Genomic DNA, 14,505 nt, shown 5'->3' on the forward strand with positions numbered 1-14,505 from the left:
GGCAGTTCTGGCCCTTTCCTAATCCCTCGTTTCCGAGAACCTATCTCAGTGCGATGTTAAATCACTAGCAGAAAGATCTGATGTATATGTATTATCTAAATATGTGTTCTAGTTATTCTTTTACCTTCATTAATTTCCTTGCTTCTTCAATATGTTGTAATGTATTTCAGTTCCAAGTTTATTCCGTTTCGATTCGTTGCATAGTTACAATAATTTCCTCTACCTAAGAAATTGTGCCGTACTTAAGTACGTTTCTACAACTTCACATAGAAACAAATTCCTTTAGCTAAGGACTTTTGTCCCATTGTTGTTGTTGTTGTTGTCGCTGTAGGAGTACATATACAGAGTTTTAAATGCAAGTGTACATTAATTTAATTTACCTACGAATGTTTTACACATACATTTTGAAGTAGACGAAATTTGTGTCTGAATTTTAAATCAAAACAGGTACTCAGAAAGTATGTCACTAAGTTAATTTAATATTGTGCGTTCACTGTTCGTTGAATTGAGTTGAAGGGGATCATCACTTTGACGTTTAAAGCTGCCATCCTGCAACGATGTTACCTTGGAGAAATAGCTCTGGAACTTTTGTCTTCTAATTACACTGTAGTTAGAAAAAATGTTAAAGGGCATAGCCTCGATGAATACAATAGTCTTATTAGTAACATTAAACAACATTTATGTACATCGTGTCTCATTTGCTGTTCGGTCGTTCGCAGTGACTCTAGTTAAGAGGAAGAGATTCGTGGACGAATTTCATGGTGCCTCCCTCAGCGAAGTCAGATGCAGCATGACCCTCCCCTTGCAGTACCCATTTGGTCGTCAGCAGACCTTCAACTCCCACTGGGCCTCGCGCGTGAATTCTGGCTGTACTTATACCAACTTCCGCTCCTGAAACATTCAAAAGTTCAGATTATTATACGATATCTTTGATGTGATAGTGAGGGATTAGTAGAGGATTTTGTAACTTACAACATTCAAATGTACATACGCCTATCAATACATACCGTATATATACAGGATGAATGACCTAAAATTGCACTCCAAATATTTGTGAAATGGAAGGTGCTATTGATGTGCCGATTTCACAGAAATTAACCGTAACCAAGAACTCACAACTGCAGCTCATACAAAGATTTTAATAATGATTATAATGTGTATTATTTTAGAAAGTTGTCCGCCTCTGTGGTGTCGTGGTTAGCGTGATTAGCTGCCACCCCCGGAGGCCCGCGTTCGATTCCCGTCTCTGCCACGAAATTTGAAAAGTGGTACGAGGGCTGGAACGGGGTCCACTCAGCCTCGGGAGGTCAACTGAGTAGAGGTGGGTTCGATTCCCACCTCAGCCATCCTGGAAGTGGTTTTCCGTGGTTTCCCACTTCTCCTCCAGGCGAATGCCGGGATGGTACCTAACTTAAGGCCACGGCCGCTTCCTTCCCTCTTCCTTGCCTATCCCTTCCATGCTTCCCATCCCTCCACAAGGCTCCTGTTCAGCATAGAAGGTGAGGCCGCCTGGGCGAGCTACTGGTCATACTCCACAGTTGTATCCCCCGACCAAGAGTCTGAAGCTCCAGGACACTGCCCTTGAGGCGGTAGAGGTGGGATCCCTCGCTAAGTCCGAGGAAAAAACCGAACCTGGAGGGTAAACAGATGATGATGATGATTATTATTTTAGAAAGTTGCACTTTTCAAATAGAACAATGCCTATTCTAATTAACAAAATAAAACTAGACTAAATCAAAATGACAATGTGTTATTTTCAGGATTCTATTACAAGTAGTTCCCGAGCTATTGTAGTTTGAAAATTGTAAATGACGACAGCAGTGGCTGTGTTCATCATCATCATCATCATCTGTTTACCCTCCAGGTTCGGTTTTTCCCTCGGACTCAGCGAGAGATCCCACCTCTACCGCCTCAAGGGCAGTGTCCTGGAGCTTCAGACTCTTGGTCTGGGGATACAACTGGGGAGTATGACCAGTACCTCGCCCAGGCGGCCTCACCTGCTATGCTGAACAGGGGCCTTGTAGGGGGATGGGAAGATTGGAAGGGATAGACAAGGAAGAGGGAAGGAAGCGGCCGTGGCCTTAAGATAGGTACCATCCCGGCATTCGCCTGGAGGTGAAGTGGGAAACCACGGAAAACCACTTCGAGGATGGCTGAGGTGGCAATCGAACCCAACTCTACTCCGTTGACCTCCCGAGGCTGAGTGGACCCCGTTCCAGCCCTCGTACCACTTTTCAAATTTCGTGGCAGAGCCGGGAATCGAACCCGGACCTCCGGGGGTGGCAGCCAATCACGCTAACCACTACACCACAGAGGCGGACCATCCGCTTAGTTACGAGGCTATAATGTTCTTATGTTTCTTTCCTTTATGGTAAACTGATTGCATTGCAACTTCCTCGTCAGTTACTTTATGATCATTCAAGAAGTAGGATGTGATGGAAAATGGTATTTACCAATGCTGAGAAAGCCAAAATATTAATGGCGTATGGAGAATGCAAGAAAAATGCTTTTCGTTCTTGTGCTCTGTACGTGGAACGATATACCAAAAGATGTCAGCCATCTCGATAATTATCTGGAACCACTTCAACCAAATATGTGAAAGTGGAAGTATTACACCTAGAAATTATAACATAAACAAACGAATGCTTTGAGAAGAGGGTGAAATTAATATTATAGATACTATTGCTGTAGATCTGCACGTTAGTTCCCGTGTAATCGCACAAGAAAATGGCAATTTGTCAGGCAAGCGTACTACATGCTCTCTATCATCATAAGTTCCATCCGTATAGTATCTCCCTGCATCAAGAGCTGCATGGGAACAATTTTGAGAACCATGTTGTTACATGGGCAATAAGACAAGGTACACCAGATTTATCATGTATCTTGTTTAGTGATGGAACAACATTTACAAATCATGGCCATTTAAACCTCCGAAACATGCACTATTGTTCCGTATACAATCCCCGTGGTTTCACCAGCTGGATCGTCACCATCCATGGAGTTTAAATGTGTGGTGTGGAATAGTGAACCATGAGATCATAGGCTTTTTGTCATTGAAGGAACATGAGATTCTCAAAAGTAACTCAACATCGTAACAAAAAAAAAAACTTCCACAGAAGTTAGAAGACGTCTTTCTTTCTTAATCTGTTTATTGTCCAGGGTTGGCTTTTCCCTCGGACTTAGCGAGGGATCCCACCTCTACCGCCTCAAGGGCAGTGTCCTGGAGCTGCAGACATTGGATCGGGGGATACAACTGGGGAGAATGATCAGTACCTCGCCCAGGCGGCCTCACCTGCTATACTGAACAGGGGCCTTGGTGGGGGATGGGAAGATTGGAAGGGATAGACAAGGAAGAGGGAAGGAAGCGGCCGTGGCCCTAAGTTAGGTACCATCCCGGCATTTGCCTGGAGGAGAAGTGGGAAACCACGGAAAACCACTTCCAGGATGGCTGAGGTGGGAATCGAACCCACCTCTACTCAGTTGACCTCCCGAGGCTGAGTGGACCCCGTTCCAGCCCTCGTACCACTTTTCAAATTTCGTGGCAGAGCCGGGAATCGAAGCCGGGCCTCCGGGGTTGGCAGCTAATCACACTATCCACTACACCACAGAGGGACGTTCCAATGCAAAATAGGAGGGACATACAGTATCAGTATGTGCATAGTGTACCATTCATCAGATTTGACCCCTTTCGATCGTTTTCTCTGGGAAATCTAAGATATACTGTTTACAAGTACATACCGACAACGCAAGATGATACGAAACGACGTATTGCTGCTGCCTGCGCTGAACGTGTGCATCAAACTTCACATCTTGAACACAACCACTCAAGTTCAATTCTCTTTCTTCTTCAGAATCCAAAGAGTTCTTTTTATTAACTTTTTTCTTAAGGGAGTGCTGGCACATGGAGCAGACAACTGACGTGATTATAATATTCAAACTACGACAGCTCGTAAACTACTTGTACTAGAATACTTAAAATAACACCACTGACATTCTAATTTACTCTCGTTTTAATTGGTTATTATCAAGAGGCATTGTTCCATTTGAAGGAATGTAACTTTCTAAAATAAACACACATTCTGATAATTATTCAAATCTGTGTATGAACTACAATTACGAGTCCTTGGTTACATTTCACTTCCATGAAATCTGCACATCAAGAACACGTTCCATTTCAGAAATACATGGGGAGCAATCTTTTGGTTCATCCTGTATATTGTTAACAATGAAATCAAAAAGGGCTGAATAGTTAAGAACAACGAATGAAACGAAATTGACAGTAAGTTACGAAGCAATTCATTTAAAGCACATAACTAAAGATGGGCTTCACTTAGCGTGTCAGCCCGTCTGTATGAAATATGGTGGCGCAGATGGTTTCTGAACCCAAGTTGTTGGGTTCGATTTCGCCGCAGTCAAGTGGTAATTGAATGTGCTCATATACGCCAGCCATGCGTTGGAAGTTATACCACCCAGTGAAATAACTGCTGCGAAAGGTAATTTTCAGTCCCTCGAAGTCTCTAAAAACCATAAAAGTAGTTAGTCCTGCCATTAGTTTCCTCCCCTGACCGTGTGTGGGTGATTACCATACACAGTTTACCAATGTGCTCCATAACCGATCATAAACTATCCCGTCCTGTTTACTGTTTCTACAGGAGCAAGAGTAAATTTTCTGTGGTGACCTTTTGATCCAGATATTAGCGACACAGTATACCAAGCTGTTTACTGCACTTATTGATGTTAAAAAATAATGTTGAATATATTTTGTTTGATTTACAATGTCGAATGTCGGACTGTTAACTTGTTTGTGTGTCTGTCCAGTGTACATGGTTTGGAACCTTTCCACAGTACACGGCAATGTGTGTGGGTGCTCTTATCATGCTTCAGTAAGGGAGTACTGCAGTTCTCTCATGACTCTCGTAGTGTAGGTGTTTGTAGGTGTTTGGTTGGCCTTCCGTACGGGATGAGCACGTTGAATGTGGCTTGATTGTTGTTATAACCCCAAAATGTATTGTATTTATCTCAATGATGTGAAATTTTTAATAGGTTAGATCCGCGTTGGTTTCCGCTTCATTCCAGTGCGTCGCGATGAGACTCATCTGTAAGGTCATTCATTACCCTTGTGTCTGTGTGATGTGGCTTGTATTCTCGCATGCCAAGTAGACTGGGTATGTATTCCGTTTAACGAGCGAGTTGGCCGAGCGGTTAGGGGCGTGGAGCTGTGAGCTTCCATTCGAGAGATAGTGGGTTCGAACCCCACTGTCGGCAGCCCCAAAGATGGTTTTCCGTGGTTTCCCAATTTCACACCAAGTTTTACCTTATTTAAGGCCACGGCAGCTTCCTTCCCACTCCTAGCCCTCTCCTATCAAGTCGTCGCAATAAGACATATCTGTGTCGGTGCGACGTAAAGGAACTTGTTAAAAAAAAGTGTTGTGTTCATTTCCTTAATTCTGTTTGGATTTTCCTGATATAGGAACAACGAAGAAATAAGGTTGTGTGGTTACACATCGTGTTAACCAAACTCTATCAACCTGGCTGACGGGTGCTCATCTTCGTTTGTTGGGCGGCGAGTTTCCTTGCCTGCTTCATCTCAGTCTCAGGCTGTGTCTGTGTGGTTTCTGTACGCAGGACGTTCGGGACCTGAGTGCTTTTTGTTTAACGTTTTGGACGTATATCGATTGGGTTCTGTGTGTGTTTCTTTTCTGTTTGGGTGTCAGTTTTTATGTCCAGTGGGAAGACTGGACTTCAGTCCAAGCTCCAGATTGGATAGTGTCGTTAACGTTTCCGTGGAATGAAAGGTTGTTACCGTGAATGGTAACGGTTTTGGTGTTTGAGTTTCGTTGGGTGGGTAGTAGTAGTGATGGTTGTAGTAAAGTATGAGAGGGTTGGAGTATGGCGGTGATGAATTTGTATTTTATGGAGGTGATGATGGAAATTTGACTTTTCCTCAGTGTCACTGAAGTAGGTTTGGTCGATGGTGGATGGTGTAGGGATTATTGTGATGCTGGTAGAAATAAAATCAGTAACATTATTATTATTGTTAAGAAAAACTGATCCAAATATCTATAATATGAGGCGTACGTTGTTCATACAGTGCTTTGTAGAATCACTAATCTACACTCAGTTTCTTATGAATATAACAACAGTATCTCAAATAACTGAGTGAATTCTGTAAGCAAGGAACGCGCTGTCTACTCTCCTTAGTATATATGAATTGCTGACGTTATATTCCCCTTTTCTAATATACCATATATATTATTTAATTTTAGTTTTTTTATAATTTTAGTTATGTTATCCTGTAGAATTGCCGGCCCCGTAGTGTGCAAGTAGCGTGTCTGCCTCTTACCCGGAGGTCCCGGGTTCGATTCAAGGCCAGGTCAGGGATTTTTACCTGGACCTGAGGGCTGGTTCGAGGTCCACTCAGCCTACGTGATTATAATTGAGGAGCTATCTGACAGTGACATAGCGGCCCCGGTCTATAAAGCAAAGAATAACGGCCGAGAGGATTCGTCGTTTTGACCACACGACACGTCGCAATCTGCAGGTCTTCGGGCTGAGCAGCGGTCGCTTGGTAGGCCAAGGCCCTTCAAGGGCTGTAGTGCCAAGGGGTTAGTATTACGGTATCCTGTAGAATTTGATCCTTGTACATAGGCCTAACCGTTATTTATGGAATTAGGACTCAAATACTTTAGCTATCTGGCTGAGCACCTGTCGTATAAGGCGTAGGTTTAGTTCATCAATGATACAGTTCCTTTAAATGGACTAGGATTAAGTCACTGAAAATTAGCAATGGAATTCAGTCACCGGGCCTATTTCCTTGCGAAATACCCTCCCACAATTCATTTTCGAACATACAACCAAAACGGGTTAGTACCAGAATAATTACATATAATAGCACCGGCACAGCGAACGCTAAGTAATGAATTAATATCTACCTAGAACGAAAAGAAAATGTCTTAGTTTGGAAATGCTAATATTGTACAATTATTCATTGAGCGAAACATTTCTAAACTATATTTACTGAATTTGAATTCAATGTTGAATTTAACAGTCTGAAGAACCTTGAAGCTATACATTAAATGATTTGAAACTGAAACGAGAAGTGTAAGATTTATTGTTGGATTGACAGTAAACACAGCAACATCCCTCCACAAAACAATCAGCAGTTTTACGAGTAATGATCCCGTAAACAATTTTCCTCTACATATTCCTTTCATTGCGGTACCTTTATCAAAAAGAACATGGCGAAAATATCTTCTGCTTTCAATGACGTAGAAAAATATCTATCTAAATACAGTGCATATAACAATAAAACAGTAAATGCATTGCAAGCACTAGTATTCAAAATTAAATAGAAACTATTACTTACCAAGACCAAAGCGGTAGCCATCAGCGAATCGTGAACTAGCATTATGGAACACACAGGCGCTGTCAACTTGTCTTAAGAATTCCGACGCAGTATGACCTGAAAAAGATAAATACAATTGTAACTTACACTGTCATCATATATTGCGTGTATCGACAGAACGATTATCATGACATTTAAACACAGAAGTTTATACGTTGTTAGTGAAAAGCCGTATTTATATTTTAAATCTAAAGTGAAATCATTATAAAAACTACGTCTTGCACATATCATTTATGAATCGTTGTACAAGAATCAATCGCTGGACGTAAATTTATTTTATGCGTCTGAAAGAAATCTTCCACACATGCGCTTGAATATGAGTAAATTATATGTGAGGTGCTTTTCAGTATCTACAACACTCGAGGAAATAGTAACCCACACACCGTGTTACCCATTATTCAAACGCATTGCTCTAATATGTGGTTGAATATTTCCCATTTTAAGAGTGGTGCAGGAGAGGGGTCCGAGGAGATTGTGTCGATTCCAACTGGTGATAAGGCACGCCAATTAAGATTAGAAAACACACATCGAGATATTATTATAAGTGAAGCATAATATTTCGGTACGGCATGGAGTTCAAAACGAAGAAGCGTGACATGTGAATGTTGCTGAAGATTAAAATTCCACTTCAACTACAAGTTTATTGTGGTTGTTGACTGATCCGATTGCGATGAGGGAAAGGCACACAGTAATTCCAATTAAGTGATTCTTAACTAAAGTCCGTGTCACGTGGGGGGCATTTGGGCTGTCGGAGGTAACTTAGAAGTATCCAACCAAGCGTCTGCTATGTTGTAGCGTTATTCCACTCCTCCCTGAGTTGCACTCCGCTGAGAACACCACTGTATTAAACCAGAATTGCGCCGGGCCGAATTATTTTGACATTATGAAAGCGACCGTTATGGAAACAGCTTCCTATTTGAAGTGGGCCATAATGTTGTTGACCATACATACCTTAGTTTAAAATTTGGAAAATTCAGACCTAAATAAAACATAATAAATTTTATCACTGATTCCTTACAACACACATCGTATCATCATCAACGCCAACACTCAATTGATAGCTATTTTCTAAATAAAGCTGTTCCACTGGTTGAACTATGCCAGTGTGCATTCAAACACCAGGCAATAACACCGAGCAGTTTTATTTTTAATATGTAGCTTCTAGGATACGGCTGTTTGTATTATAATTTTACGTATAGAACTTTTGTTATGATCTCTTCGCTGCAGCTTGCAGCTCCTATGTGCTGCTCCATCCAATGTTTGACTACAGGTCCTTGCTACACCGTATGAAACAGCTAAATAAATAACTCAAAATAGAGCTCATGAATATAACAATCAACAGAATGTTACTCTGCACAGCAGCCTATCTAGGAAAGTAAAGTTGTTTAAACTGTTTTTAATGATGACGAAATTATCTTCTTTACAATTATTGCCAATGGTTTGATTCACTGGCAATAATGTTATTTTATTGATTGACTAAGCAGTCAGAGCCTGCGGGAGCTCTTGTTGTAGTGTTTGTTATGCACAAGGATGACTGCCCTTCAATACGAGGTATATCCATTAGGTAAGTTCTACACGTGTCCTATAAGGCTGAAGTCAGATTTGAACATCTGGAATATATTGACCCACAACGAATGCTGACTTCAACTTTTTAGAACACGTGTAGAACTTACCTAACAGGTACTGACTGTCAGACATCCTTGTACATCACAAACACTACAACAAGACTCACACAGGCCCTGACTGATGAAGAGAAATCAATACTTCAGTACGATCTTCGCAGGATTGTGTGGTGTACGTCATAGAGTTTCACGTAGATGTGAGTCGAGGTTGGATAAACAGTGGAGCATTAATTATATTTATGGTTTCCTTAGTGTGATCGTTATAAAGTGGAATTGCTCAGAGGCTGCTTATAATCATTTAATGAAAAAATCGTAGTCATATTTTCAGCTATCGGAAATAGCATTTACTTTATAACACTGTATAAAAGACGTATGTCGATCATTTATTAAGACCTATATAGAGAATGCCTTTATCAGCTACGTTAACATCAAGAACACTTTACGGCAGTATCTGGTACTAAGTAAACAATAGTGAGTCTTGATAAGCAAAATCCGAACAGATCACATCAAATGATGACAATAAAGATAATGACAAAGAGTCAGTCTCTACGAGTTTATTTCAGTAGAAATAGTTATATATTTACCCTAAACCAAGGGCTAAAACATATTGTTTTGTTATGTTTTCAATGAAGCAACATGTTACTATTCACCTAGTCAGCACAAGAATCAATAGCACACGACTAATGATACAAAGGGGCAGCAGAATGAAAACGAAAATGCATACTGAACATCGTAAAGGGAAGACAAGAGCAGGCTCACTTCTGTCATCTCTGATGGCATTCCAGAGTTGCTCAGCTGGGCCTGTGTTTAGGCTAGCCTAGTGTGGCCTGGCTCTCTTGTCTGAAATGCGGGCAGCTTACGCACCAGGCCTATACCACAATCATTATGCTAGAGAGCGAATACGCTCGACACGGGGCAGAAACAGTGACGTTCGGTTGTGAACACGAAGCTCTCTTCGCACCATTCAACGAAGACTGGAGTACGCTGTTAATTAGGCACTATATCGCAAGAAAACGGACCTATAAGGTATTTGGGCTTGATTTATACTGCGGTCGATGGTTTTATTTTGTATTCAAAGAAAACCTGTTACAATGTACAAATAAACGGGGTTGAAGCATTCAAGGTACAATTAACAATTTCATGTACACGGATGACTGAATTTCTGCTATGAAAATTAAAATTCTTGTTATTCAATCAGTAAAGCGTAACATGTTTACATAGGGCCTACTTTAACAAGTTAAATGCTTGATTTTGCACAATGTTGTACTGCAATGACTTTCCTTGTACTCTGAGTTACTGAAAATAGTATTTGAAACTCGTCATCAGACATTCATTAATAACAGCTAGCTTCTAAATAGCCACAGAGTTTCATCACTAGTGAAGCCACGGATATTTACTATCATAGTACCACTCTGCAAATGCAATAAAAACAGATTACCTGCCACCAAATAAATAATCTAACAGATTTTATTCCCGATGAACGTGATTGGACTGTTTATGGGTTAATCAGATTATTTAAACTCAAGCAACAACAAGCCACAGCTTATCCGCTTTACTCCTCATTGCCGGTCTGAGTGGCTCAGACGGTTGCGGCGCTGGCCTTCTGACCCCAACGTGGCAAGTTCGATCCTGGCTCAGTCCGGTGGTGTTTGAAGGTGTTCAAATACGTCAGCCTCGTGTCGGTACATTTACTGGCACGTAAAAGAACTCCCACGAGACTAAATTCCGACACCTCGGCGTCTCCAAAGACCGAAAAAGTAGTTAGTGGGACGTAAAGCAAATAACATTATTATTTTTACTTCTCATTATACTAGAAATGTTTCTAAAGCATGTCCCTCATAATTTTTTTTTTTTTTTTGCTATGGGCTTTACGTCGCACCGACACAGATAGGTCTTATGGCGACGATGGGATAGGAAAGGCCTAGGAGTTGGAAGGAAGCGGCCGTGGCCTTAATTAAGGTACAGCCCCAGCATTTGCCTGGTGTGAAAATGGGAAACCACGGAAAACCATTTTCAGGGCTGCCGATAGTGGGATTCGAACCTACTATCTCCCGGATGCAAGCTCACAGCCGCGCGCCTCTACGCGCACGGCCAACTCGCCCGGTCCTCATAAAATATAATAGTGAAAATTGTAATTCTTTTTGCAGAGTACAAAAAATTTTGAGGTACCGGTAAACTCCAGCCAATATATGTAAATATAAATAGGCTTATCCGATTTCGTACAACGTAAGTTATACTGAAAATTACCTGTATATTTATCAATTGGGAAAAATAACACTCTTCCCCTAATACTCAAATGAACGTTTACCATTCATTGACCTTCACTGACTTTGACGTAAACCACAATATTGCTGTCGCTGAAGCGCACATACTGATCGCTGGCCCGCCCACCTACATGCTGTGTGCCCGCGGGAAGAAAAGCCCAGTGTGAGCGAACACCTCTGTGGAGGTCAATATATTAATCATGCCTAAACTAGGAGAATTCTCCGTGCTACCAGGTCCATACTGCTAACTAAGGAGCATTATGTGTTATTGAGAGGAGTGGATTCTACAGTGCACACAGATAACGTATCAGGGTAATTCGTGTCCGGTTCCAGAGTCGAGGGCTTTTAATCTTAAAATCCCTCGGCTCGCGGACTGGGCGCTTTTGCTTTACCCTGTATCCCTGTAACTCAACACGCAGTTTGTTATATACGTTCGATGCCATCCACCCTCATCGGGGGGTTACCGTTACAGGGATGCACTAGGCTAGCAATAGTCGAGCGAAGTTCATTAATGTTATTATTAGGGTAATTCGTGTCTTAACCCATATAGGGAGACATGTTTCAAAAATTCTTATTCAATATAGTTAATTCAATCTTTGCTGGAGATGCATGGCAGAATTTTAGAAAGAAAATATTCATAGTTTTCTAATGACGCAATTGATGTGTTAATACTAAAATGAAATTCAATACATTATACTGATGAATAGGGTTAAGAAAATTCTAAAACTAGGCTAGTTCTTTGAGTTTGCAAAGATATAAGGAGTCCTCGTGAGATAAAAATTGTTAAATTGTCCCTGTATAACTGCACGTTAACAAAACGTGGACTGAAATAAAATCTTACAATCGACTTTCATCCCCAACTAGGTCTACTTGTTTTTGGAACAATGCTGCTATATAGGAGAACACGTGCTTAGCATGAAGATGCAGAGAAGCAGCTCACATGTAAGTAGCAAAGACACGAAATCCGAAGACAAGAAATGTCCTAATTTCCAATCTATTGCTCCCAATATCTCCGGCATTCTCATCATAAGGGAGGCCACCGAATGAAATAATATCAAAGTATGCCTTAATTGGCTCGTAGCAAGCATGGAAACTAGTAAATTCTGGAGCATGAGATTATTTAGATCTAGGAATACCTTGCAGATGAAATGCACGTTCATAAACCCAGCTTTCGTGAAAGAAATCGAAAACTTCTCTCTTTCTGTGTCTATGAAAGCAAACGTTATAGTGACACTAATGTCGGAGGTAATATCCGGCATGTATGGCATTCTAGAGAGTAAATCCTTTATGTGTTTTCTTCTCAAACACCTACCGTTTTCTGTGACGATTACATCCGTGTGACCGCTGCCATAGGTGTGGATATGATCAATTGCGGCCTGTGTGTCCTTCACAATCTCAATGGCACATTCAAGGGCTCCATACTCCGTTCGAAGTGACTTCGCAGGAGGAGGTCCAAACGTTAGCTGTGTCGAGAGGTTAGGTCCGGCGAAAATGGATACCTGTAACAGAGTGTTAATAAGCCTCTTCTCAAGCAAATTTAATGGCACAATTGCTTACATACACTAAAAATGAATACTTCAACTTAACTGTAGTAGGTTACATGCCAAATGTAATATAATTGTGATCACAATCACTTTAGATTTCACGATTAATATCAGAGAGTAGATCCAGTTTTAGACCCAGATGCCGTTTCTGATGCAATCCTATGTGTTTGTTTCTGGTGGTGGTTGACGGTGTTGTGTATTGTGTGTGATGAAGAGCTATGGATTGCTTCAAACGCGACCCAGACGAACTAACCGGCTGTGGCTACATTCCTCGACCCAGTCAGGGGAAATAAACGTCAGAGACTGTAAACTGAAGGTCGCAACGGTCCCCATTCAGCCATGAAGCCGGAATGTAGCACACTGCAATAAAATATTGCATTCAAAGTGATCCAAAATAAGAAATCTGCTCAAGTTTCTTGCTACCGGTACTGCAGCATATTCATGTTAGCTTCCTAAAGGACACTCGACATCAACCCCATGTACTTGCGAGTGTCCGTACTCTCTGATGGCCTGTGTTATAGTTGGTTCTGAGCTTGTATGTGTAACATTCCTCTCAGAAGTGTGAAATTAGGTAACGTTCTCCAGGACTTGGAATATATACGGATCAACACTTGACAGCAGTTTTACGGTGAAGGAAAATCATTTAAAACAGTCGCATTCTTCCATAGCTCTCAAAAGTGTGGAGCTACGCCGAGAAGTGGATTCATCCTTTATATAAGAGTATTCTTCTGTAGGTGTTGAAATTAAATTTCACAAGTAATTCAACACTAAGTAAGACCTCCAAGAAATTGGTGTTAATGCTATGTACTAACCCCGTTACGTATTTCCTACATGTGTAGTGTCATCAACTGGATGTACTTTAAAAGCTTTCCACTCTGTGAAACACAGAATTTAAATATAAATTATAACACTGTAACATACCTGTAAAAATACACACTATTAAACAAATAGTAACATGTTTCGTTCTACAAGAACATCCTCCGATTCTATGAAATCACTTATATCATGTGTGTATATATTTGTACAGTATTGTTTACGTTGCGTAAATTTGTCAATGACAGTTCGGTGATAATATGAACAGGTATTATCAAATAATGATTGTATTAGTATTCAACCATCACCGTATTAACTTAATGACATATTTCTGTAATTATCTAATCTTCCGAAGCGTAGTCCGTTGTTTTCAAACACTGTTTCCGGACCGTGTTCATGGAGAATCTAGTGGAAAGTTTTAGCGAGTGTTACATAATGTTCCGCGGAAAGGGTAGGGGAAGCAGGGGGAGCGAGGGGAACGTTGTGCATACTTCCTTCTATTTATTGGAGAGGGGAGAGGAGGTTATTGATTTTGGTTAAATAAATTATGGAATAGAATTAGATAGTAACTTGTAAGATATTGTTTTTGGTGATAGATCATAATCTAAAATATCATTAAGTGCTAATTCAAAAATTTTAAATGTTATCCAGGTGTAAATTAATTAGGGCGAAGGGGGTCATTTTATAGTTTTATGATCATATCTGTTGGCTTGGCTAGCTTTGCTTTGTAAATTTCGATTTTTTCCTTCAATATTCAAAGCTCTTGCTTTTTCTATCAACTCTGTTCCGTGTGGAGGGCAGGGGAAAATGGGACCATAGGATCAAACAGGCCGTATATGGTGCTTACTGACAAAGAG

The 14,505-nt window shown here is 40.9% G+C and overlaps 1 protein-coding gene across 4 annotated transcripts in view; it reads right to left on the reverse strand.

Moving 5' to 3' along the window:
* Positions 1-347: 347 nt before the first annotated feature.
* P5CS (Delta[1]-pyrroline-5-carboxylate synthase) overlaps positions 348-14,505 on the reverse strand; it is a 313,009-nt gene continuing 298,851 nt past the window's right edge. For all 4 annotated transcript variants that reach the window (XM_067140984.2, XM_067140983.2, XM_067140986.2 and 1 more), the window contains 3 exons: positions 12,604-12,790; positions 7,367-7,462; positions 348-891 (listed from right to left, as the gene is read on the reverse strand). In XM_067140984.2, the coding sequence (XP_066997085.1) occupies positions 725-891; positions 7,367-7,462; positions 12,604-12,790 (450 nt within the window). In that variant the 3' untranslated portion in view covers positions 348-724. The remainder of the gene's footprint in view (positions 892-7,366; positions 7,463-12,603; positions 12,791-14,505) is intronic.

Source organism: Anabrus simplex, chromosome 2, assembly GCF_040414725.1.
Source record: "Anabrus simplex isolate iqAnaSimp1 chromosome 2, ASM4041472v1, whole genome shotgun sequence".
Lineage (NCBI taxonomy): Eukaryota > Metazoa > Arthropoda > Insecta > Orthoptera > Tettigoniidae > Anabrus > Anabrus simplex.